Source organism: Colius striatus, chromosome 6, assembly GCF_028858725.1.
Source record: "Colius striatus isolate bColStr4 chromosome 6, bColStr4.1.hap1, whole genome shotgun sequence".
Classification (NCBI taxonomy): Eukaryota; Metazoa; Chordata; class Aves; order Coliiformes; family Coliidae; genus Colius; species Colius striatus.
Genome location: NC_084764.1, coordinates 45,195,589 through 45,222,414, shown reverse-complemented (window position 1 = coordinate 45,222,414; position 26,826 = coordinate 45,195,589). Strand labels below are relative to the sequence as shown.

The 26,826-nt window shown below is 39.7% G+C and overlaps 1 protein-coding gene across 2 annotated transcripts in view; it reads left to right on the top strand.

The window, feature by feature from the left end:
• The window catches only part of EML1 (EMAP like 1), a 124,269-nt gene that overhangs the window by 66,382 nt on the left and 31,061 nt on the right, over positions 1 to 26,826 (top strand). For both annotated transcript variants that reach the window (XM_061997734.1, XM_061997733.1), the window contains exons 2-5: positions 2,688 to 2,870; positions 8,651 to 8,783; positions 17,603 to 17,737; positions 22,616 to 22,644. In XM_061997734.1, coding sequence (XP_061853718.1) covers positions 2,688 to 2,870; positions 8,651 to 8,783; positions 17,603 to 17,737; positions 22,616 to 22,644 — 480 coding nt within the window. The remainder of the gene's footprint in view (positions 1 to 2,687; positions 2,871 to 8,650; positions 8,784 to 17,602; positions 17,738 to 22,615; positions 22,645 to 26,826) is intronic.

The window sequence follows — 26,826 nt, the reverse complement described above, 5'->3', positions numbered from 1 at the left end:
TCTGTGACGACTTCTCTGGTGGTGTTAGTTTATGTAATTGATGGTTTCTTTTCTTTTCTGATACCACACCACTTTGCTGCTTTGTCCGAGTTGAAGTTGCAACTTTATTGCTCAGCGTACTCCCATGTAATGATCTCAACGACAAGAACATTCCATCCTCTGCTTGCATAACAAACAGGTTATGCTTATTTTGTAATTGAGCATTGCATTCTTCAGACAACAGAGTTTTGTTATATTCCATGTCTCTTCTCTAGCTTAATTGTATGTGCATGCAAAGGGTAGGCAAAGTGAAGTGTGACTGGACCCTTAGAACTCTGCTTTTTAGTTGCAGCCTTACTGAAAGTAGTTTTATTCTTTTCTGTATCCTTGGAAGAGAACTGCATCTAGTGAGGTAACAATGATAAAAAAGCAGATTGTAGGTTGCAGTAAGGATGAGGGTTATCTTCCCAAGGACCAGGAAGAACACTGATGGTGGCACATGCAGACATTCTGTACCCAGAGGAAGGATTTTCTGGTGCCTCTGGTCAGTGGGGATGTGAAGGGAAGTGTCACAGTGACAACTGGGAAAAGAAGGAAAGAGAGAGATGTACATTTTAACAGTTTTTAACGGGAGTGATCTCTTGTGGAACTGTAAATAAACTCGTGCCACTGATTTATAACTTCAAGATTTATGTTTGGACAAAATTACTACTTCTACACACTTAAAAATGAGTGAAATTGATACTTTAATGAGGATGCTTTCTTTTGTAACAAGGGTTAGATCATTTTTACACCAAGTGATTTCTTCCTGAGTTTCCTTCTCTGCCCTGAATTGGGAATTGGTTGTTCCTTATTGACTGAATTCAGAAGAAAACTGTGCCTTGTCATATGGAATTTGGCTGAATGGGTGAAGTTTGAATTTGGCTTGTACTGGTTAAATCAAGCTTTTGATTTGGTTGTCTATTGTCTGGTATGCTAATCCATGTTATTTCCAGCTGAGTTAAAGTGTAAAGTCATTAGAGCAGCGTGGGCCTTTTGTTTGTACAAGGAAAGGTTAAGTTCTGCAGGCAGCTCATACTGCTGCCAGCATGGCTGCTAATCTGAGTTTGGGGATTAATTACCTGTAACAGCTGCAGGACAGTGTCCTGTGCTGAGCAGAAGTTTGATTAGCCTGAAGTTTGGAAAGCTTTATCATGTGAAGGTTTTTCAGTATTTTTCAGGAACTTGAGTTGAGATTTAATTTGTCCAGAACCAAGTATTTCACACTATGTTCAGCCTAATAATATCCCGATGGGGACATTGTAAATTTGCTCTGGAAAGTCTTATAGCAGAATTAAGAAGCAATTGAAAGTCCCCAGCCTGACAACTGTCAGTGTTGTAACAGCCTTTCACAGAATGACAGTGAGATGAAGGTTTGTATGTAGTCACGTTTTTGCACCACTCAGAAGCTGTTGTTTCCCTGTTGGAAACATTTAGTTTGAAAATTCAACACTAGTTGCTATTGCTAACAAGTCGTTTAACTTTCATTTTAAGCTCTTGTACAAAAAAAGTAGGAAACTGTGGTTTGGAATGGAGGACAGTGAAGTCCAGAAGAAATGAAAACAAATACCAGCTTCTTCACAAGACCAGCTTTAACAGATCAAATATGTGTGATAGACTCACGTTAGGAGTGAGAGAGAAGTCAAATATGATTGTGAATAGTAGCATCAGTATCTACTTCTGCTAAAGTCTTCAAATGAGAGCTAGAATCCAGTTGTCAGTTGACTAACATTACTTAAAATGACCTAGTAAGTTAATACCCAACTTTGTTTGGAGGTTTCAAATCTACTCAGTTAAATAAAACCTCGACATTTCCTTTAGAAACTGCTTCTTTTTTTCCCTAGTAGATACTGTCTTTGACATCTTTGGAGTTGCTTTTATCTTCTTTTCTTCTTTTTTTCCCCCTAACTTAATATTGTAAGAAATGACCATGTTTTATGTGATAGGAACTGCAGTGGAACGAAGGTGCTCATTTAGGAAAATTATTCTTATTACTAGTTTTGGGTGGAAAAAATGTGTAGCCTCCATCAGGGAGTTGCAAGCTTTAAGCTTCTGTGGGTTATTTCCAAATAATGGGTGGATTGTATGCAGAGTAATGACCCTTTTTGAGAATATACAGGCTAAGAGTGCATTTACTGAGTAATTCAGAATGTATTTAATGTTTCTATTTCTGTCAGAGGGAATGTTCTCATAAAGCTGCTGGTATAAATTAGGAGTTAGCACATTAAGTTAATATCTATTCTCCAGCCTGTGGCTGATAACTTGAAAAGCTGTAAGCCTATGTGTTGCTTATATATGTGTAATGTATTCATTCTGTCACATGTGTGAGAGAGAGGAAAATCTGGAAGAGTGATCTCTGGAAGTATACCTCTGTACCTGAATGCCTGCCAGTCCTGGAACATTGTGCTGAGCAGAACACTGAAAGAGTGATGGTTGATCAGTTCAGACACGTAGATAATTGACAGTGGGGCCCTGTTAACAATAAGTAGCCCTGAAGCCAACCTCATCATCACACCTGACTTAAGCACTCATCTTTTAAATTTGATTTCCACCTCTTCTTTTTGGAGGTCATCAGGGGGAAGAAAAACCTCCAGCCAGCTGTAGAAGGTATTGTGTGCTGGTTGTATATACACTGCTGACAATGCATCTTTTTCTGTTGTTTCCTTTAGATGACAGTGCCTCTGCTGCAAGCAGTATGGAGGTAACGGATCGGATTGCTTCTCTGGAGCAACGTGTCCAGATGCAGGAAGATGACATCCAGCTGCTCAAATCTGCCCTTGCTGATGTGGTTCGACGCTTGAATATTACAGAGGAGCAGCAAGCTATGCAGAATAAGAAAGGACCTACCAAAGGTTTGCATTTCAGATACATGTCAAATAGGTAGTGCAATGCAGTGAGTGCCACAAGTGTGTTAAAACAGGTTATTCTTTAGTTCTTTGAAATACTCAGAATCAACAAATCAAACTCAAAATGAATTTGACATTTAACCTGTTAAAGAGAACACATAAGCATCCAAGTGGTTAATCCCTGTGCCTCCTACAGTTCCCATGAACCAGCAAAGCATTTGCATATTCGTAGTGCTTAACCCACTATCTATGTTGAACCATGGCTGCCACTTCCTGACTTTTGATCAAGATTCATTTATAGACCCTGTAGGGAATGCTTCATTTGCTCTGGGTGAGGCTCCTGATAGCTTGAGGTTTTTCTGATTAAAAAAAAAATAATTCAATTTAAATAAAGTGTCATTTTAATTTAATTAAAAATGTCTTAAGTGTCTTTGGATGGTGCAGACACAGCCAAAGACCGGCCTCTGAGCTAGCACAGGGCTGATGTGACCAAGGACATGGGGGAATATCAGCTACTTGACTACAGAGCAAAGGTAGAGCTGCAGTTGATTGCTTGAGCCTATTCTGGGCTCCTCAGCTCACGAAAGATAGAGAACTTCTGGAGAGAGGCCAGTGGAGGGCCCCCAAGATGATCAGGGGACTGGAGCATCTTTCATATGAGGAAAGGCTGCGGGAACTGAGGCTGTTTAGTCTGGAAAAGAGGAGACTGAGGGGGGATCTTATTAATAGTTACAAATATATAAAGGGTGGGTGTCAGGAGGTTGGGACATCCCTTTTTTCTATAGTAGCTAGCAACAGGACAAAGGGTGATGGGATGAAGCTGGAACACAAAATGTTCCACTTAAATATAAGAAAAACTGTTTCAGTGTTTCAGTGAGGGAGCCCTGGCCCAGGCTGCCCAGGGAGGGTGTGGAGGCTCCTACCTTGGAGGGCTGCAAGACCCACCTGGACATGTTCCTGTGTGACCTGATCTAGGTGACTCTGCTTCTGCAGGGGGTTGGACTGGATGATCTCTAAAGGTCCCTTCCAACCCTACCATTCTATGATGCCAGAGCAGCAGATCCAGCTGCTCAGCACTATGCAGTGCTGTGCCACGTGCTCTCTCTTGGGTCCTGCTCTGCAAGAATGGGTTTGTCTGTGCACGAATCAGAAAAGCTGGAGTTGAACATCCAGCACTTAGCAACAGGAAAGGTTTGTTAGAACCCAAGCAGTATGATTTTTGTATGTAGTTTGTGAGGCTGCAAAAGCCTGGGAGGCTGCCTATCTGCAGCTTAGCAGAAGTGCACCAGGTATTTTTGGGTAGTCTTAGGAGTAAGAGAGGCGGCAGCCTACATGGGAAAGAAAGTAGGTCTGACTTGACAGGCTCTCTGCTGTCTAAATTAAGAAATGGTTTCTTTGTGGGTCCTGATACTTATTAAGGTAAATGAAAAACTTAATTCACATAAAAATCATGATCTGTAATCGTGGATTCATAGTTTTATCATCTGGAAATTAGGACTTCCTTTCATCTTCATTATGTATTGGTGACTTTGCAACAGGCATTGATTTAACTGAATAGGTAAGGAAAGACTTAATTTGCTGAACTGAGATGTTATGTTAAAATGTTTTGTGCCTGTGGATGAGGAAAGAGGAACGGGAAAGTTACAGAACCAGATTAGTTGATCGTATATCGCGCTAGTTGTCAGACAGAATGTGCAGTAAATGTCTGTGGTCTTGTTTTTTTGTTCTTTTGCTTTTCAGTTGTATTCTCCTCATTTTGTCTTTGTCTTTTGGGTTGCAAAAATTAATAATTGAAGTATCAGATAAGCTAAGTGTTACTAAAGATAGCCTCCACTGTGATAAAATGTTCCACCAAATCTGGCTGCACCAGGAATTAAGAGGCTTTGTGTTGCCTGTAAAATAGATTTTATCTGTCATGCGGAGGAAATAAAGTCTAGTAATTATTAGTGAATTTTAACCAAATCAGTTCTTCTTGTCTGCTGGTTTTAAGTAGCAAAATACAGACTAGATTTTTGTGGATTCTGTGAGCAGAACTGAACTCTAAATCAGGAGGTGCTTTCCTGGTTATGGCAGATCATTAAAGCCATAGTTGAAGCCGTACATTGAAGAGAACCTACTGTAAGCCTGTCCTTCTGCCTTCTATGGATGTTTTGAGGGGTTGATTTTGGTTTTGTCTTTTGGTTTTTTAATGTGTATGTAAGATAGATGCTTCTTAATGTGTTGTGAAATGACAGTGTAAGAAGTTTTACTTCCACTGCAATTTACTGAAATAAGTCCTGAGAATTGCTGGCTAAATCCACCTCATTCCTGGAAAGAATTACTACTGTAACAATTAATGTAAAGCACTTCACTTTTAATATATATCATTTGTATCATTAGTGTATGGTCAGCTTTATTAAACATACTCCTTAACATGAAACAGAATTTGGAGTATCCTGATCGTTTGTTTCTTCCAGCTTATTCTGTCCCATATTATACGTGTCACATCATGGCCTGTTTTTCCTATAGCAGGCACAACTACTTTGCAACAACTCACATGCAATTGCTTAGCGTAAGACTAAGCTGAATTTCAGTATTTTAACTTAGAATGGCATTCCAGAGGCTCCCGATGGAGACTGTTAGGAGAGGGGTTTGCTTAGACATGGACAAAACTGGAATAGTGGCTTCTCAAGCTCATGTTTTACCACTTGGGCTGCATGGACTCAGTCTGTCTTCTTTCTGTGTATCATTTGCTGGCTAATTCCACGTTTAGAATTGTAAGAAGTGGAATTTGATCTTACAAAGTGTCACAAAATACTTGCCCATATAAACTGGTGATGGAAGCATAATATATGTAAGTTTTTCATTTGATCTGTAGATGAAGTAGATCAGGATTAAAAGCATGGGAGTGTCAGGAGGAGGTTCATGTCTGTGCAGAAACAGGATCCTCGATGTCCTGTTTAAAGCCTGGAACAAGAAGCACCCAGGTATAGAAGGTTACATTTTATCTGAGTGCTTTGGGTTTAAAATTGATTTAAAGTTTTCAAGTTTCAGGTTTTCAAACCTATAATGGAAAAAAGCTCAAGCTTTTGAGTCTTTATGTGTTTGAGACTTGAGCTAGGCAGCTTAAAAGCTGTGTACATCACGGGAAGGGAGCTGCTTATCTTGGTCATTTGGGGAGCTCCTTCACTAACAGTGTTTTCTTTATTTTTGGGGGTTTTTTCCTCCTTCCTTGTTTAATTCAGCTACTTGGTGGAGTTCAGTATGGCTTCCTGCCTTTGTTTTACTTGTGTTTGTTGTTCTTTCCTTTTGCAATTATTGGTTTGTTTGTAAACTGAACAGCCCTATTAATCCATAGATCAGAGTATGATTAAAAAAGCTGCTGCTGAGGCTGATAAACATGTCAGTCCTGCTACCACAGGTAAGATCTTGAAGCAACAGAACCTCCAAAATATACGTTACTGACAAAGCAATAATACCAACGTGATTGAGTTACTGACTTCTAACAGCAGTGCCATGGTTGGGCTTGTTTGTGTATTATGTCCCTTACCACTGGTGTGAACTACCTGTTGTAAATAAAAGCAAATAGCTCCAGAGTAAATAGTGGATTAACTGAATAATGTACAGCTTCTCTGTGTGCTGTGTAAGAGTTTCATGGTGTTGCTTTCTACAGCAGCGGATTGTAGGGCTAGACCTTTAAATCTCTGGTTCCAGAAGGGTATCATAGAATCACAGAATGGTGGGGGTTGGAAGGGACCTTTAGAGATCATCCAGTCCAACCCCCCTGCAGAAGCAGGGTCACCTAGATCAGGTTGCATAGGAACATGTCCACGTAGGTTCTGAGTTGGTGCTGGATTTGAAGCAAAACCTCTGTTAAATGTTTCAGGGTTTATTGCTGCAAGCTGCTAGTTTCAATTCCATAAGTTTAGGAGGGTAAACTCTGGCTAGTTCAGCTCCTTTTTTTAAAGACTTTCTCTTTCATATAATTGTAGAGAGGAGAGTATTTGTCATTTGTTTATTTAACTTGTTGTTCTAATTTGTGATCTCAAAGCCTCATTAAAGTTTTGTGAGCTACAGAAATCTTGTCAGGAAGCAGGTCCACAACTGCTCAACTGCAGCTATCTGTGACTATGTAGTAAGCAACAGAATCAAATGTGCATGTGCAGATTAATTATGGCATTGCAGCAAGTAGTCAGGAAACAAGCAGAGCATTCAGCATGAAACTGCAGAAAGAGTTTATTATGGAAGAACGAAAACTGTAGCAGTAAATAGGATTGTGATATCCAAATCCCTTAATAGAAAAAACTAGAGGCCTGCAAAGCCATAATACAGTAAATATTAGGTGTTTTGCATAAGCCCTACAGACAGCGTTAATCTGTTAAAATAGATCCTGGAAGCCAGGGCTGGGAGGCACCATGAATTCATCTGTTTAGCCTTTATTTAAAGCTTCCCATAAAATCTGACAGTCTTGGTCTTCCTGTCCTTGACAAGAATGACAGTCTCACCCTATCACTCCTCTGTAGCTACAGGGTCTTGGATCCTGTGAGTATGGAGGAAATGTTCTTTTTGTTGTTGTTGACTTGTTTTCATCTCATCCTTTAGTCTTCTAAGACAAGTCTCCTTCCTTCAGTGTTTTCCTATAGGTTGTTTTCTAACTTTCTCTTCTCTAAACAAACAAATCATGAATACACAACAAGTAAGTCTGTATTCTAACAAAGCTTCAAGACAAAGTTTGTCTTGAAAGTTGCATTCTCAAGTAGAGAGAATTTACTGACCTAGTCTCAGGGCACAGGCTTTGTCTAATATATGAAAACTTCAAGTGAACAAGCCAATAAACATTTGCTGTCAGTGGGACAATGTTATCACAAAACAACCCAAGACTGTTTACAACTGTCAGTGTTTCAGGTTAGCTTTTTAGAAGAGCTTTTTATCCCTATTCTCTCTGCTGTCCTCTCCAAATTCCTTGACATTCTATCTTGTGTTCCTTAGGTGGTTTGTGACTGCTGCCTTCTCTCAGGTGGTGTTTCTCTGAACCCAGAGACTTCATAAAGTTAGCTTTACAAAGCTGGCTTGCAATACAAAGTTCTGTCAAGTTTCAAGGGACTCAAGCTTTCTTCCAAGCTGTAGAGAGCACCAGTCATGTTTGTGTCTGTTTTCAGCCTATGGTCCACTGTAGTTTTCATGTTTACACTCAGTGCTTGCTGTTTTACCCATTGCTTGTTTTTTTGCAACTAATTTCTAACGTACTTGAATGGGATTTTTCTCTTACACTAATATTAATTACAGGTATGACATGTGTATCCTTTCTTGAGCCAGCATTTGATCAGAAGACTGTAGGTAGATAATGTCAGTCCATTAAGTCCACTGTATTGCTGATTTCAGTTGCTTTTTCTGACTTTTTCCTTTGTCAAACATAAGCCTCCATTCTTTGAAAGAAGACCTTCTGGGGAAATAGGGGTTCCTGGGATGGCAACTTGACCTCATTTCTAGCACTCCTCAGAATGCTGTCCAGGTAGACAAGAGACTGATGCTCTTCTAAGAAAGCAGGATTGTTTTCATTGGCACAACTACCTTTGCACTTACCAGTAAGCTCCTTAGGCTAGGCCAGAGTTTTACAGATGGGAGAACTGTGTGCTGAAGCCATATGCAGATGAGTTGCTTGGTATTATGATGATTATTAATAATTTTTTTTAATCCTCCTTGTTAAACCCCCCCTGTATGGTGAACTTGGCAACAGTGAAACAAAAAGAATAACACCCTACATAGACACTTGTAAATACTCCAGGCTTGTTTGCTTTGTTTTACAGCAAGACCGCTGGTACAAACCCTGCCTTTAAGGACAACCGTTAATAATGGAACTGTGTTACCAAAGAAACCAAGTGGCTCTTTACCTTCCCCATCAGGAACCAGAAAGGAAACTGTATCACCAGCAGCAAAAAGGTATTTGTCCATTAAAAACCTTGTAATTGCAAAATTGGAAACACAGGATTTTTCTTCTTTTAAGTTTATAGATATACAGTTTTTCCTCCTTGCAAAGGAAGGAAGTAAATATTTAGCTCAGAAAGGAGAGATGGATTTTATTCCAAGAGGCTTTGAACTTGTTTGTTCTAATTACAATTAAGGTTATTATCACGAATATTGAATGAATGCACAATGCTTGGTCTACTGGTTTGTGTTATTTTCTTGCTACTAGTCTGGCATATAGAGAATGAAGCATTTCTACTGTGCTATTGCACAACATGTCGTGAAAAGTGATGCAAGAATTCTTTTAGTGGCTAGTTGAACATACGTAGTCTGTAGAGAAAATGCACTCTCATTCAAATCAATGTGTTGCAGTTGGTAATTTTCTCTCACTAAAAACTATGGTAAAAACTGTGTGTGCAGTGGCAGAAACATCTCAGGGAGGAGGCAGGTTCTATGCCTAGCACATGTTTATGCAAATGCAAACATCCCTCTTTGGTTATCTTATCATTAGCGTGTCTTTAAGTCCTTTTAAAAATGACTGCTCTGTCTCAATTTGCTTTGTGTGTGTGTATGTACCTGTTTTTAAGTGGATTACTTGTTTTATACATCTAGGTTATAAGGAATGCAGTGGATTGGGTGCAGCAAGTTCAAGTTACACGTGACAGTTACTGTACTAATCTGCTCTATGGTTTGCCTGTACAAGTTAATAGTGAGGTTTTTGTTTTGGGTTGTTTTTTTCTTTCTACATTTCTTTTGTTCTATGTCATCCTCAGCTTTTTGTAGTGCTGATGCTCTCAGCTCTGAGATGAGAGCATTAACCTGCTAAGATCTGAGGTGTCTCTTGAAAAGAGGATTTTACCATAAAGGGAAGAAGATGACTAAGGATATGCCACTGTTTGCTGCTGTGTTGAAGGGAACCGATTTTCCAGGAAATTCTGTATTTTGTTGATGTAGAGAAGAGAAGCTATGCTGTGCACAACAAAAATTGGAAAATACTGTGTTTATGTTGCACAAATGAACTCCTGTGAGCTCCTGTAACTGGCTCTTGCTGCCACTGTGGGTTTTGACAATTTAAGATGAGGAAGGCAAATAGTGTATAAACTGTCCCAGTGTCAGAATTGTATTATCAGAATTTCAAAGATGGGTGAAACAACTTGCCTTTTAAAAAGAGAATGTGTTCTTGTTTTCAAAGGAGCCCTATTTTGTACATGCTTAATTTCACAAGAAATTTGTCCTTTACAAATTATTTTTTTGTAATAATTACTGTAATTTCCTTCTCACTAACAAAATGTTGAGTGGTAACTATAACGAACAAGGACTGGCAGACTTCACTTGTCTACAGGGAGTGGGATTCCCAGGTCTTTACACTCCATCTCAAAGGTTCAGCTTAGGACTTCGTGTCCCAGAGTAGGGTGGATGAAGTGCAGGTTGAGATGATGCTTGTGCTTTCTCTGCTCTGAGAATCCTTTGCGCAGTTCAGGTGGTCCATCAAGGATTGCCTGCAACCTGTGGGCATTATGCTAGCTCAGGATCCCTGTAGGTAAGTGAAACCCTGCAGCCTTTCCACCTGACCCACCTGCAGTCTGGATACTGGAGTGCAGAGAGAAAGTCCTTAGGAGCATCCTTGAATTGGTTTTTGGACCGTTTGGTTCCTGCCTGACAGAATCTTCCACAGAATAAGGAGGATTTAACTCATTATGCTGTGGATGAAAAGAGACTAGACTGAAGGTGCTTTAAGAGACTAGACTGAAGGTGCTTTAAATATGCAGTAAAAAAAAAGTACAATCAGATTTAGAAAAGAAAAAGTAACACACAGGCGATTTTGCTGAAATAGAGGGACACTTATAAGAGTGCTTTGGAGAGCAGGGATATTCCATATTCTGAAAAAAGCAGCTATCATTCCAGTTGCTGTAGAATTCCAACTCCCTTCAAATACTCTGAAGTTCTGTGTTGATTGTCTTTAACATGCAAATTTTGTTCAATTTAGTTTTATCTGTATTATATTACATTTCCGTGCCTTGCCTATAAGGAGGGACAGAGTGGAATGTTAAGAACCTCAGCAATTAATTACTGTACCAACCTTTTTTTGGTAAATTGTTCTCTATTCTTATAGTTTGATAATGAACCTTAAAATAAGTGATGGCATTTCATGTTTTTATAGTAAATTGTGCTCCAATTATTCAGTATTCAAAAACGATGTGTTAAGTGTTCTAAATATCTTTCTTGCAAGTAGATTAATCCATTATGCATCATTAAGATGAATTCATTCATGCTTTGTATTTGTACTGGATCCAGTTACCATCAGGAAACTGTATGTGTGTATGCATAAAATAGGAATGGAAATACATCAGCCAGATCAAAGGGCTTCTTTTTTTTTAAGGGGTACAACTTGTTCATTTGTGTTAGAAGCTTCACTCAGTGCTGAACAGTTTATAGATGGTGTGTTATTTTGAACATTTATTTAGTTCTGGTTTTTGCTAAGCACTTGTTTTTACAGTGCTCTTTTCTTCTAAACTGATCCCAAAACTACTGATCCCAAAACTACTGCTCCTTTGACGTGCAGGTATTCTTTAGTCTAAAACGTGGTAATATGGCATAGCTGATCAAAATAGTGTGAAGGGTTTGTAGATGTTTAAAGACTTCATTTCTTCTTGGATGCTTTCAGTAGTTTTCCTACATTACATAGGTGCAGAATTGAAAAATCTAAAAGTTTTCCAAACATGAAAAAGGTGAAACTTGAAAAGTGAAAGAAAAGGCTTTTAAAAAAGAGCAGTTGGGTTTTTTTCTGAGCCATCTTCTGAAGCTTTGGGCTGCTGTTGGGAATTATAGCTATCTGCTAAGATGGCTATAGTAGAAGGTATCACCTTCATTTTTTTTCCTTACTTGTGATCGTATTTTCAAGAGAGGCAAACATGCAGTTGACTGCAGCCCTTCCCAAACATTTTACTGGACAGGGTTTGAAAAGGGGAATTCCAAACTGATAACTTCTGATTCCTCCATTCTCTGATACTTCCACCATTTAGAGCAGGAAATGTGTGGTGTCCAACTGAAATGACATCAGTCTGTCCCTTGAAACAGTATGTCATGTGTATTTATGTAAATAGATGCAAATAATCTCTGTGGAGACCGAATGTGCATCCATACATTCCCCTGCTTAGAAATAGATGTGCTTACTGATATGTCTGCATACACGATATCATTACATACAATAGCTGTATTGAGATGTGTTGGTTAACTCATTTGAACACACAGGTTGCTACACAGCTTATCTGCCTTGCTGGATTACCAAGGAGATGTGGTTCAGAGTTCACTGCATTTTCTGATTTCCCATTTAATATTTGAAATGTAAATTACTTCTTCTGGCAGGGATATAAAATTGAAGGTAATAAAAAGGCTTGAGGCTGAAAGGGTGGAACTAGGCAGGCTTTTATTTGGGTTCTGCCACATATTCTCTCAATGACCTTATGCAAATCATTTAACCTCTATGCATATTGGTTTTCCATATGTAAAAAGTGTATCTCTGAATATCAGTAGGTTGTTATAGGGTCTAATGTGATAATTAGATTCAGATCTTGCAAAGCATTGAGTAACCTCAACCGACTCTGTCTTCAATTAGAATAGAGGGCACCAAACCCCACTTCAGCATTCAGATCTCATATAGTCAACACCCAATTATCCAACCCGAGGAAGCAATGAAATGACCCAAACAGAGCAAAAGCACAAATCCAAAAACAGATCAAGTGAGTGAAGAAAGGAAATGGTGGTAATACCAGTGATATAGCCCAGTGATGCTGGTAGCACCGGTTCTGGTCGAGTAGCCACTCAGGTGATGAGGTGCCAGGTGAGCACAGTGGAGCTGCTTCCAGCTGCAAGCCAGCTAATGCAGAGCTGAAGTGATTTTTTTTGATGGCCTGGATAATCACCCAACACAGATAATCACGAATCACCTACCTTTGTAAAGTATTTCCAAGTCATCATTGCAGAAAGCCTTTACTCATGGTATTTGATTTGATGTGCTATGTTGTGCTCTAGAAGAGTATAAGCTGTTCTGAATGCTGTTCTTATTCTGCACTTTGTGCTTAGAATAATTATTTGAAATGTTCATTCAGAACTAGTTGAATGTGTCCTCTCCCATCCCCCTGCACTCTTCCTTTTTGCATGGAACGTGGCTTGAAGTTTGCTGCCTAGCTCTAAATTTGTCTTTGGAACTTGGCCAGCGCACAGTAGTAATGTTTTGTGTTGCCCATTAGATTCTAGGATTTTGTGACTCATCTAGGATAGCTTTGTTTCCAAGAGTTGAGGGGAAAAAAGGAAAAGAAAAAACCCAAGTAAGGAAGGAGAATGCAGACAGTACCTTTCCCAGTAGGGATGCTGCTGTGGGCTGCGGGCTAGCACATACTTTGCCTTTCAAAAGGAGACAATCAGTCATTCTTTCTCCCCCAGCAGATTGCTGAGTATTACAATGGTGCAAAAGTCCGACAATGGAGATCAAAAGGAAGAAGCTGGAACAAAGGAAACATAAAGAGCTTTGTTTGTAGGGAGAATAAAATACTTTAATATGATAAATTCCCGTTCTTCTCAACTCTAAACACATGGCCCCTAGGAAATTGTTCAGCCGCCTGGAATTAACGGTCTGTGTTCTTTTCTGGGGGCAGCGCTGGTTTGTGGCTGGCACACCCACAAGCTCGGTATCAAGCCTTCAATTAAGTCTTCTATTTAACAGGACTCTGACAGAAAATGTTTTAATATAAACAGAATATAAATTAAAAATAAGTCTCTTTGCATTTGAACTTCGAGTGGCAAAACCACTGTGCCACTTGACTATCTCTAACAATTAAAGCTGTTAGTGTGCTTTGCTCAAAGGCGTAAGGAAATGGAAGTCATATGTTATTCATGACTTTATTTCAATTGATTTAAATGAGGGTCAGAGAGAGTGCTCAGGCAAGTTTCAAAATATTGTTAATATCACCAGTCACTGTCTTAAGAGCATTGTGTTACTATTCTGAACTTTATTAAAGAGCTTTTATGTCTTCCCTAAAATTGTTAGTAATTAAGGATATATGTTGAAAAAAATGTGGCCAGATTTGTTCATCACAGTTGAGTAATGCAACCATCTGAAACACTCATGCTATGCAGTGCTATCTCTATGTATATAAGAGGATTTATTTTATTGTCTTTATTATTGCTTTTATAATGGTCTTTGTCTTCTAGCTGGATCATCTGTCTTGTTCACTCAGATGACCTCTTTGTTTTTCTTTCCCTTTTCTGAGTCGCTTTATAAATGGTTGATGTGTTGCTGAGATTTTGTCATTCAAAGATACATTGGTGTCCTTAAATGTATGGTTTGAAATGATCAAGCATTGAACTGAGTCAAGCACTGTGTCGTTTACTCTTGCACGTGCCTTCATATCTTGAAAGCATGCAATTATGTCTGTTAATGTAAGCTTGTTTTAAATGTCTTGTTTCCACATTTTATTGTTGCATTCACTTTTTATTCTGCTTTGTTTACGCACCTCTCAATCTGGATTAAGCAGGTCTGTGAATCTTCTCAATGCATGCAAACTGAAAAAGCCTGCTCTAAGGTGAGGGATCCTTACTAGCTTTGTAGTGTTGAAGCTCAGTTGCTTTTCCTTTCTGTCTCGGTTCAACACACAGAAAGTGGCTGTTTTTGTACAAGTACTAACATGGTAGAACTGTAACTATTCTTCCCATTTTTAACTTTTTCAGAAGTAAACTTACCCTAACAGAAATGCTCTATCTGCATTTTCTCGTGCTAATGTCATTTTTATTATGGGAGAGTAATTTGAATTAGAGGGGTGTTTCATTAGACCACATTGCTGTCTTCAAGTTAAAAACTGTGTTACCTAATGTTATCTTTTAACAAATGAAAATTGCAAATGCTCTGCTTTCATATCATTAATGTGGAAGACAAATTGGGGAGTCCAGTGATATGCTCATAAACCTGTAAGTTCACTGAATGTTTTCTGTCTTTTTAAATTCCTCCTCTGGTGACAGTGTACCTGCTGTAGCCATGGATATAATCACTGATGGTTCACACTATAGCTACCAAAATGTGTAGATGCCAAAACTGAGTTAATATAATGGGGTTCTAATCCTCTTTTCCAACCACCTGCTAATACATCTTGCTGGGCTTTTGTTGTTGTTGCTGAAAGTTTATAACAAAATTTGTCAGAAGATAGCATTGCTAATTAGTTAAGCAGTAATGGACATAAGCCAAAGGGGTTTGAAAGAATTTGATTCTTGTGCTAAAAGTAGTTTTTCTACTGATATGAGATTTTATTATTCAGAAAGAAGGTAGCATTACACTTCTAGGCTTTAGTCCCACCCATTCGTTATTTTATCCACCAGTTCATCTTTTGAATGTTGACAGCTATAAAAATAAGACCCCAAGCAACACTCAAATTAGTTTAAAATTGCTTCTCTAACTTATTTTATTTTCTAACATTAGTATAATTTGGTAATGAATTTAATTTCAGTGTAGGATAATATTGCCTCTTCTTTTCCTTAACCTTTATTTTGGCATCTTCTCTTTGTTTGGCCCTGCGAAATCACACAGAGGAGATGTTTTTGCAAGTACTGTGTAAAAGGGGAAGGACTCGTGCTAATAAATCTAGTTTATGTGGAGTAAGCATTTTGAGTATCAAGGCTTTATTTTTTAACTGGAGTAGTGTTAAATTGGATGATATTATGGGATGCAGGGAGAACAGTTAAATGTTAATAGTACATTATTTAATTTACCAGAGGAGGTTTTTTCATGCATTTGACATTGAGATGGCTTACCTAATGTTAGACTAGCATAGGAGACACTTACTTCTGAAATTAGGAGATTCTTTTTACTGCCTTTGCCCTTCTCCTATGACTGTGTGTTGTTCTGTGCCTGTGTGTAATTTTGCATTCTACTCGCTTTCTCACATCGCTCTCTCCTCAGAAACAGGGGTTTTTTTTTAGCATTTGGCTTAATCATTTGACTGCACTTGTTTTTAATACAAAACCACAGCACTCAACATCTGTCCTGCCATTGCATGTTCCAGAAAGTTTTTTGTCAAGCTACCTGAGATGCATCTTAACATGCATCTGCTCTGCAGAGCTGCCTCTGCATGGGGACCTGCCTTCCTTTCAGAAAGGTGGTTGCTTGGCAGAAAGACTTTGGTTCAGTTGCTGCCGTTGTTTCTCTAACTGAGCTTCATCTCAGGTGTTCCCTCCTCACTGGGAAAAAGACGAGGGATATATTTAAAGTATAAAATTGTATCAATAGTGGTGTACAGTTGATAAACTGGTTATTTTTTTGACCAGACAGAGTAGTCTATCTTGTTTCCTTTAGTTATGAAGAGCCAATGCTCTCTTACACCACACATAAAGGGGACAGAGCCTGAGTTGCTGACTGACATAACAGGATAGGGATAGTTGTTAGGGGCTGATGGAGAGGTTTGGAGTAGTCTTCAAGGGTGATTGAGATGAGCCTTATGGTGAGCAAGAGCATCCCTGGGGATGTATGGAGGTCAAGGGGGAGCTGGCTGGGGATGGTGAAAGTGGTGACTGGGATGAGACTGGGCCTTGAAGGGGCAAGAGCAGAAAGAGTTGGGATTTTCACAGAGGGAGGGAGTTTGTGGTTGGTATTTGGGTAGAAGGGTGTGAACTCAAAAGTGGTCACTGGTGCCTGTGGCTTCTAGGGTAAGAGAGGAGGCCATTTAGTTACAGGGATGTTACAGGTAAAGGGGACAATTTTGTCCTGCTCTTTGGAGAGGAGAAAACAGCACAGGACTGGGGTGGGGGACTGAACACAGGACTGTTGTTCAGTTGCTGCTGTGATGGCAATTCCTGCCTTGGTCTGGGTAATGTTGCCTGTGCCTCTCTGTTGCACAGGGAGTGCAGCAAAGTGAAACACATCACCCACTTTGGGATCTTGCCCTTATTAGCTCCCTCTCCTGCTAGGAAGCACTACTTTAGGGAGAAGTACTTGGGCTAAGGAACTATGACAATAGTTTGTTTCCTATTCGGTGTAAGCTCTTTACTCAGTCAGTTATACTGCATGTGTTTGGCTCCTGTTTTTCTATCAGAATGAGCTACATGTCTGAGGGGTGCCATAAAGGCATACAAGAACTCCCTGATAGCCAGCTTGGCAGGCAGGATGGATGAAGAATGAGAGAGTTAAGGAAAGATTTAAGCCTTTGAGAATCCCCTTGTCAGGAGATGGGGAGAATGTAATCAATTCATACATATAAATAGGAAGCATACATTTTTTACAAGCTAACACAAAAATGCAGGCTAGCTCACCATTAATTGCACTCTGGGATATGTTAAAAGTAGCTTAGAACTGCAAAATAATCAATACTGAATGAAAACATAAAGTTATCTTGCTGATGCTCAAATTTTGACCCCCTTTTGGCATTCACCGTAGTCTGGCTGGAGGTGTCAGGTAATATGCTCTGTCTTTTAAAACTCTCACTTCTTATTAAGAGAATCCAAACATCTAGAAGTATGTAGTGGCAGTCAGACTTGAAATGCTACCAGGTAAAGAGATATTGTAGCTTACTCTGTGAGATTGACTTAGCCCATCTTCTATTTTATGGCTAAGGAACAGTCAGTGTGTGTGTCTGTGTCACACGAAATACTCAGTACAGCTCTTACATAGGCTCTAACAAATCCAATTCTGATTAAAAACAAAGTTATTTTTAGGATCAGCATTCTACTTGATCCATTCCTCAAACACCTTTGTTGTAGGGATATGTGCTTTTACAAGTGCCACAGTAAAACTTGCTCCTGTTTTTCATTAGCACTGTTAAGAGAACCAGTTCAGCCGAGCGCGTGTCCCCCGGCGGTCGGAGGGAAAGCTATGGAGATTCCAAAGGCAGTCGCAACCGTACTGGATCCACCAGCAGTTCATCTAGTGGTAAAAAGAACAGTGAAAGGTAATGATATCTAAACAGCTGTCTCCTTTCTCTGCCTACTACCCTATTAGTGAAATTAGTTTCTGTAGTGAAATTAGTTTAGCAAAAGCTGACGGTGTTTGAACTAAATACTGAACAGGTGAACTAAAATGTATTTTATAAGATTACCAATGAAACAGGTTTTCAAATCTAGACAAAATTTATTTGCCACATTTCCAAACTATAAGCAATGGGACAACCTTGAATTGCCCAGAAAAGTTCATAATTATTAAACTTGCCTTTGCCATGATCTTGGTGGTTTCCCTTGATTTTCAAGTTCCTGATGTGTACTTCTTCAGGTACAGTTAGTAGGTCAGAGAGGTTCTGCTCCCCCCCTGCTCTGCCCTTGTGAGACTGTATCTGGAATATTGTGTCCAGTTCCAGGCCCCTCAGTTCCAGAAGGACAGGTAGCTGCTGGAGAGAGCTCAGTGCAGGAACACAAAGGTGATGGAGTGGAGCACTGGAAGAGGCTGCCCAGATGGGCTGTGGAGTCTCCTTCTCTGGAGACATTCCAACCCAGTTGGATGAGCTCCTGTGTGCCCTGCTCTAGGTGGTGCTGCTCTGGCAGGGGGGTTGCACTGGGTGAGCTTTCCAGGTCCCTGCCAGCCCTTGAGATTCTGTGATTCTGGGTTGACCTCAACTGGCAACTAAGCACCACACAGCCACTTACTCCCTCACTCTCAGCAGCGTGTGGGAAAAGAACAGGAAGAACAAAAGTGAGAAAAATCATAGGTAAAATAAAGGCAGTTTAATAAATGAAGGAAAGAGGAAGAAAGAACAAAATAAGTGATGGAAAGCAATCGCTCACCACTTCCCATATGTAGGCCAGTGCTCAAACAGTCTCTGAGCAATGCCTGCCTTGGTCTGAGGGTCGGAGATTGAAGAGAAATGGAGGGAGAGACTTGGATGCAAGCACCATCCAAAGAAACAGAATAGAGTGATGCCTGTCTCTGTGTATCTCTGGTGATGCTTCTCTTTATTACTGACAATCCAAAGAAAAAGAAATATCTTGTCCAAGAGATTCAGGCTTAGGATGGTCTTGCACAAATAATTGATCCATTGAGGTTTGTCAGTATTGGTCAACTGGTTATTTCCTAGACAGTTTTTACTCTGGGCCATTTCACTTGACCTGTTCTGTTCCAGCTTCCTATGCAATGAACACAGAAACACAATTTTAGTGAAGATCACACAGTAACTTCATTTGCCTGCTGTGTCTGGGCATCAATGCCATTAATTGTATGGATAAACTTGTTTCTAGAATTTGGACAGGGATATTTCACCTACCAATGGTGAATGTCATTACTTTTCCCATTCACTGTAGTAATTTACTGTAGTTGTCTGAAGAAGTTTTAATGAAAGTATGATGCTCCTGCAGTGGCCTTTCACTGTGTGTTTATCTTGCATTAAAACTTTGGTTAGATCAAGTCCCCAAAAGTGTAATTCTCTGTGTGTGATACAGTGGAAGATATACCTGTCAGAACTGAAATACAGTGCTTTGCAAAGTCTGGGGGATTTTAAGATATCCCCGAGTTCCTGCTTCCTGCATAAGGTGATAATTTATCTAAAAGTATTTATATTTTAAAGCTACCAAAGAAATGAGACTATTAATTAGGTTTTTCATTTCAATTAAGGAAAGAGATGACTGGTAGCAACTCCACAGAGGGTATGGTACACTGGGGAAATGGATTCCAAGGTGGTGGAGAAATAAAAACGTGATGACATAATTAATGGCTATCTGCAGAACTGTTTTGTTTCAGCCCTAAAGTTGATCACCGTACTTGAAATGCATTTTGTAGTTTTTGAGACTGTTCTAACAGAAAGCCAATGGTTATGTCATCCTGTAGTTGTTAGGCCACAACAGCATTGGTCACAAGTAACTTGCTTAGGACTCAGGGAGGAGGCCCAGCACACTGGTGGTGCAGTGATTAAATAGCATACAAATGTCCCAAAGAACTAATTGAGAGTGTGTGTTAGATTGCCTTAGCTGGAGCTAGTGATGTTGGTGCCATTATGAGAACAATCAGTGTAAGGTTAGAGAGTTACCCCTGACTTCTGTCACATGCAGCCTGAGGGTGGTCAGCACCACAGCTCCTACCTCGTTGCAGAGTGTCCTTACTCTGTGGAAGAGGCTGACTAAAGCCCTACCTCGTGCTTCCTGTTGAAGCTGGGCCACCACACAAAGCATAAAGCAAGAGTCATGGGACTAGAAAGAAAATTAGTATGATACTGTATGCTGAGGACTCAGACTGTCCTCCTAAAGCTAACTGGATGTGTGAAAGTGTGGGGAAGAGGGTGTCACTTAACCATCTCCTCACTGCCTCATCACTTATATCATTGATCCTTATGGGGCCCTTCCAACTTGAGATATTCTGTGATTCTGTGCCTGATCTGTAGGTGAAGCTTAAAACAGAATGTATGCCAGGAACCTCAAAAGGCAATCATGAAATGACTGCTTTTCAAAGTACATAGAGTTGTAGCCTCTTAATGCAAACACATAATGCTCTACAAAGCTATTTTAAGAAGCTTTAAGCATAAGGAATAAGGAGGTGACCATAATCCCCTGTGCTAGCATGGGGTGTCCCAGCTCCCTACGGCTATGAGGCAGGGGTAAGCCTTCTAAAGGGTTAGATAAGTAGGAAGTGACTCAAGTTCAGGAAAAAGGAGAATAGTCAGAGCTCTGAGCTATCTGTGCAGTTAGGGTTTGTAAAATTAGAAAGTATGCATGATTTGCTTTATTACTGTCATGAATCAGCCCTTCACATTAGCTTGATCAGCTTGAATAAGTCAGCATGATCTGTTCAGAGCTGGGGACTCTTTTGTTTCGAACATGGCAGTGTTTCTGGCTAGTGCTCCATCCCATAAAGTTCTTATTTCCTAAAAATATCTTCATTCATGAGAGAAAATGCTCATCTTGATTTTAACAATGGCAACACATCATGCTATTTATATAGATGAGGTGGCTGTGTATGGCAGCTTGAAGCATGAATGTTGATGCATGATTAATACCAAAGCTGAGATTAAGAAAACTCCTAAATCAATGGGTAGGATCATAGAATCCCTTTTTTATTTGTTTGTTTTGCTTTTATCAATAAGTAAATGTGTCATTCTTAATATAACTGTCAAGTGAAGGCAAAAGGAAAAATACTGTGAAACTATAAACAGAGAGAATCTTTTATGCTTCTAAAAATTGTGTGCAATAATCCAGCCCAGTTTTCTCTCCTTGGATTCTCTTCATCTCCCACTGCAGCCTAGGAATGAATGTGGAGATGGCATCACAGCTCTAGGGATACTTCATACTGCAACATTTCTTTTTCAGAATGAAGGGCTACCAGCCCTTTTGAGATCACCCTAAGAAATATGCAACAGTAATCTGATCCTTTAAAAGTTTCACTGGATAGAAAGAAAATGGAACTGGGAGGAAAAAATAACTGTATGATATAGCTTTGTGTCAACACCCTCAAGCTTGATTATACAGGGACAAAGGACAAAGAAAGTGAATGACTGATGTTTCTTGAAACAGTTTGCTTCTCTCTGGGCTAGAGTGGTGCTATCCAGATTGCTCCTCAGCTCTCCTGACTCTTCCTTGTCCACAGGCTTACTCTAGGTGGTCCTGCTCTGGCAGGGCTGTTGGACTGGGTGATCTTTTGAGGTCCCTTCCAACCCTTAAGGTTCTGTGATCCTGTGACTTCATGTATTTTCCCATCAAGCTTTGCCAAATATTTTCTTAAGACAAAAAGACAGATTTCAGGTTGCCTTCCAGGCAACAGTGCAGAGAGAAAGGGAAGACATTTTACTCCTGAGGGTTATGTGCTTTCTGGGTTTTACTGAATACTGTCATTCAGCAAGAAACCATTGGGCAGTTCATGTGGCTTATGTAAACTCTTTGGAAAAGCAGGATTCAGACTTCGGTTTGCTCCTTAATTCCAGAGAGAACGAAGCCATGAAGTAAGCAAACACCCACACATGCGGTGATACAGTACCCTCCTCTGCTCCATGTATGCGGAGAGGTGTTGTAGTTAAGAACAGATGCCTAACTTTTGGTTATAGTTCTAAGCTGCTTTAGAGTAACAGCTCTCACTGACTGGAAACCAGAACTGATGCAGCTGCTCATGACCAGTTACCATGTTCTTCTGAAACTGGATTAATTTGCAGAAGAGGAGGCCCCTCAGTTGCAGAAGGACAGGGAGCTGCTGGAGAGAGCTCAGCGCAGGGACACAGAAATGATGGAGTGGAGCATCTCCCTTCTGATGAAAGGCTGAGGGAGCTGGGGCTCTGGAGCTTGGAGGAGACTGAGGGGTGACCTCATTCATGGTTACAGATACATAAAGGGTGGGTGTGAGGAGGCTGGAGCCAGGCTGCTTTCAGTGATGGCCAATGAGAGGACAAGGGGCAACAGGTACAAGCTGGAACACAAGAAGTTCCAAAGAAACTCAAGGAAGAATTTGTTCCCTGTTGAGGTGAGGGAGCACTGGCAGGGGCTGCCCAGATGGACTGTGGAGTTTCCTTCTCTGGACACATTCCAAAGCCACCTGGACAAGTTCCTGTGTGACCTACTCTAGGTGGTGCTGCTCTGGCAGGGGAGTTGCACAAGATGATCATTTGGAGTCCCTTCCAGCCCTTGAGATTCTGTGATTGTGTGATTTGGTAGCTACTGGAGGAAAATCTGTAGTATTGAGAATGTAAGGAGAATGGAATATAAAAGTTTTAACAGCTGCCAAGAAGAAGCTATGCTGTATATTGGTTTTAACTCTGTCTGCTTGCAGACTCATCTTGTAAGTAACTGAACTGAACAAGTATTGTTATTGAGATATACACACACAAATGCCTTTTAAAATATAATTGTCTTTGTTATTTTCACAGCAAACCCAAGGAACCAATGTTCAGTGCAGGTAGGAACTGTTTCAATTTTTAAGCAGATAACTGTGATAATGCAATAGGTTTTGTGGGGTTTTTTTCTGTGGATGCCTAGAAACTGGTGTTGGGAATCTAAAGATGAGACTTACCAGCTGCTGATGACATATTTTTAAAAAGCTTTTTATTTTATTGGCTTAATAGCTTGAGTTTACAGTTGGGACTCTTTGAAAGGAGACAACGAATGAAATGACTGTCTTCCTACCCCAGTTATGTCTTCCCTTTCAAAGCAATCTTAAAGTTGTGTTAATTAAAGCATGTGCCAAGTTCCAGCTACGATGCTGTCATGTTAATTTAGTCGTGAAAGGAAGACCTCAACTACTATTAAAGAGTGCAATGTCTGCCCCAACACTTGGTAATACAATTTGTCAAGTTACTCTTGAAAAGGCTTGTTACTACAGTTTTAGAAGTGTATCTTTAATTTGAAAATCATTTTTATTTCTTCCTCCCTGCAAAAGGATTTTGAAAGTGAAACAGTAGGTATAAGTGACAGCAGAGCTTGTCCTTGCCATTAGACAGCTGTAAACTTTGGGCCAATCTCAATACAGAGATAATGAAGGTAAATGGTACACCTAACAGTTATTTTTGTTCTTAAAAACCAAAGACAACTAAAAGAAAAGCTTTCTTTCAACAAAATGGGGAAGAGGAAAAAGCCCTGTTGATTTATCAGATGGATCCTATTATTCTTGTGCGTAGTTCTGTGACAGTAATCATATGTTGAACTGAGAAAGTAGAAACTCTTTTACTGTGCTGATTGATCTGCATCCAACAAAGCTCTTAAGCCATACTTCAAGGTTTAGTGTCATTGATTTTGAACTCAATATAGAAAACTAAATAAGCCCTTAAATCTCTTGTGACAATACAGTCACGGTTCATGTCCTTTCCATGAAAACCCTTGGTTTAGAAAAATTCTGATTCACACAGGATGTGTTTTCCTTGGGTGATGCTTCTCCTTCCCTTGCACCATGTAAGTAAAGGTATTTGGGATATTTTCTCTTCTGACACTTTCCCTATAGATAAAGATCAATAATTAAATAGATGACAATACTTTTACCCTTCTCACCTGTACAAAATTCCTACTGAAAGTAATGATTTTTTCCTCAGAAAGATATACTTGGCTTTTTAACTTACTTTAAGCATATAAAGCTAGTACTTTCAGCCAGTGTTTTAATGGTGGAAGAACTGAGCCCTTAGCTAGTGGAAAAGGATTTCCACTGTAACTACCCACCGTATTGCACAGAGTATGGCTCAGTGTTTTGTCAAGCAGCAGTTAAGCCTCCAGCTGAATAGGACTGGACAGCTATAGAGCAGGTATTTAGTGAGTTTATTGTATTCAAACACATCTTTATCTAGCCCTTCTGTCTCTGTCTCTGTAATCACAAGGGAAGCGCCGTGTGACACACTGCAAAGGTAGGCTTCACTTCCAAAACCTCATAGCTCTCGAAGCAAAATGGTGCTGGTGGAATCAAAGCTGAAAGTATAAGCAGCTGTTCTCTAATGTGCCTGCATTTTGCCATGTTCAAACTTTCCTAGTTCTTTTGAATGCAACCAAAATGTTATACCAGCTCTTATACAGCCTGCTGAATTATAACCCTCAGGTGCACTTTACTAATAGTAATGGGTTATAATTTAGATTCCTGTGGACATTTTCAGAAGAATTTGAATTAGGAAAAACATATGTTGAGAGAGCTATATGGCAACATGTGGATGTTCACTGTGTTTGAAATGGTGTTCTGCACTTTGCTGAAATTCCTCTAGAATTTGCCCCTTTGTTGGCTGTTGTGCTCTTAGCCTAACATGATTATAGAAGCCTTGTTTTATTCCCCTGCTTTTTCTTACTGAGTAGCCTGTAGATTTTTATGAATGTTGAATAAACAGACCTAGGCCTCCCAACTAATTTCTCAGTGCTTTCTGCTCAGTGTCGTAAAGCAGAGTTACATTTGGTAAACATACCATATTTTTTTTCTAAAGCTGTAGCTGAATTACAGTGTCGATGTGCACATTTTGGATGCATGTTTAGCTCTTTGCTGTAACCACAGGTTTGTCTTGGTTTTTAGAAGTGGTGAAGTCCTAACAGTGTTTTCCACTAATCAGCATCTTTGAGCTTTGCAACAAATCTAAACATTCACAAAGCAAAGAGTGTTTTGTTCTCAAGGCACAGGCTTTTAGAGACTCTCTGCCTCTGTGTATTCTTTGTACAAAGTGATGCCTGCAGTCAGTAGTGGTCTCCTTTGCAGATCCTACTGGCCTTCCTGTGCCTTTTTTCAATTGAGTAACTGTTAATTTTTTACAGTTATTTTTTAAACCAATTTCAAGTTGCAGATGTAAAAGATACATTTGTCTACAAGTTTCACCACTGGTCTGTCTGTAGTTTGATGATTGTCTGTCTTTACATCTATATCTTCACACTTAGAACTCTACTGTCTTAAAACCTTAGTTATGAAAAATACAAGGAAAGGGTTGTAGATCAGTCATTTTTTTGGATTACCATGAAAAATCAGTACAGGTGGAATTAATGTTACCAGATTAGAAATAGATACCCAGTATGGATTTCTGTGCCTGACCAAGTCATCCTCAGTGCCTCTTTACAGTTAATAGAGACATTCTGAAGGCCTAATTTGTGACTTGCTATAGCATGCTTGGTATAATTTACTCCACTTACTTTTGGACATCTGCCTTAACACATAATTAATTTGTCCACAAGTAGCTTTTTCTCCCTATTTACTCTAAAGAGGTGTTACGAGTGACTAGGTCAAATACTGCCACTGTAGACAGATAAATGCAGGTTTTATGAGTCCTGTAAGTTTCAGGTGAGAAGGGCAATTCAATGAATTAAACTTTCATTCATTCTCAGCCTTTGATAAGCTCAGTGAGGGGTTGTTGCTGCTGAAAATCTATTGACTTCCAGCACAGCAGTATCAGTAGTATTGGCATGTGTTTGAAGCTCATTAAATAGATGCTGCATGCGCATGCAAACAGTGCTCTGCTACGTACTGCTTGGCCTTCTATAGTTTATTTGCCAATACAGATCTGTTGGGAGTAGAGTTTTATAAACCAGTTCCAGTCTCCTAGCATTTTGACAGGCATCTTAAGCTCCAACCATCTGTCACCATTATTTCACCATTATTATTGGGGTTTTTTTAGCATTCTGGTTTCTGTTGTTTTCATTCTGTGAATGAAGCGAGAGAGCCCGAGCTGTGACTTCAAAGTGGCACAGCAGGTAGATCTCTTACCCAAATGAGTTGGTGTAAAGGCAAAGTACACATACATTTAGGTAACACACCATAGCTATAATGTTGATTTGTTCAACCAATACTTTTCATTGATTTGGTCAGCATTTGTAGCATCTGCTTGTTTCCAATTAAAAGAAAGCCTTAGTTTTCAAATGGAAAAAAAATGATGGTATAGTTGTAACGCTACTTAACAGTTCATAGCATAATTTAACAGTCCTAAATTGTATCATTTTTTCTTTCATTTACATGATTTTGTTACTTTTGCCCTTCCATTTCCTCTGTGCCCACGATTATTCTGTCTAGTAACTCTACAGATGTCACTGACTCCAAAACTGCTTGATTCGCATGAGAACAAGGCTGAACCCCTTGATCTGCCGATGGAGCAGCAAGAGCCAACACGTTCTGAATCTGGACAAACTTCACCAGAAGTTCACAGGACACCCACTTTGGCCTTGCCAGTTCCCAAAAGTCCTAGTCAGACCTTCATGGCATTTCCCAGATCTCCTAGTTTTATAAGCCCCATGAAGTCCCCAAGTCAGTACTTCCAGATCTGTTATTAATCCCTGCTTCTCTTCCCCCAAAATATTTCTTACCAGTTCAACAGAGTAATTTTAGTATTTTCTTCTAGAAATGTTTACTTCTGTCAGCCAATTCCGTTTCTGTAGCTCCTCTCCTCTGTGTCATTTTCCTTTCTTTCAATGTGCTGTCATGTTGTCATTTCTTTTTCGATGTTTAGCATATTTAAAGCACATCTCTTTCCTGCATGTACATCAGCATGTTTCCTCTTACCGATTGTTTGTGTCCCTCATTTCGAATGTATCTCTAACAACTGTATCAGGTGTAAAGGACACCTTTACACTGAGATGCAAAGAGTGCGACTGAGTGTTGGGAAATACTTTTAGATGCTGATGCTCAACTGTAAATACC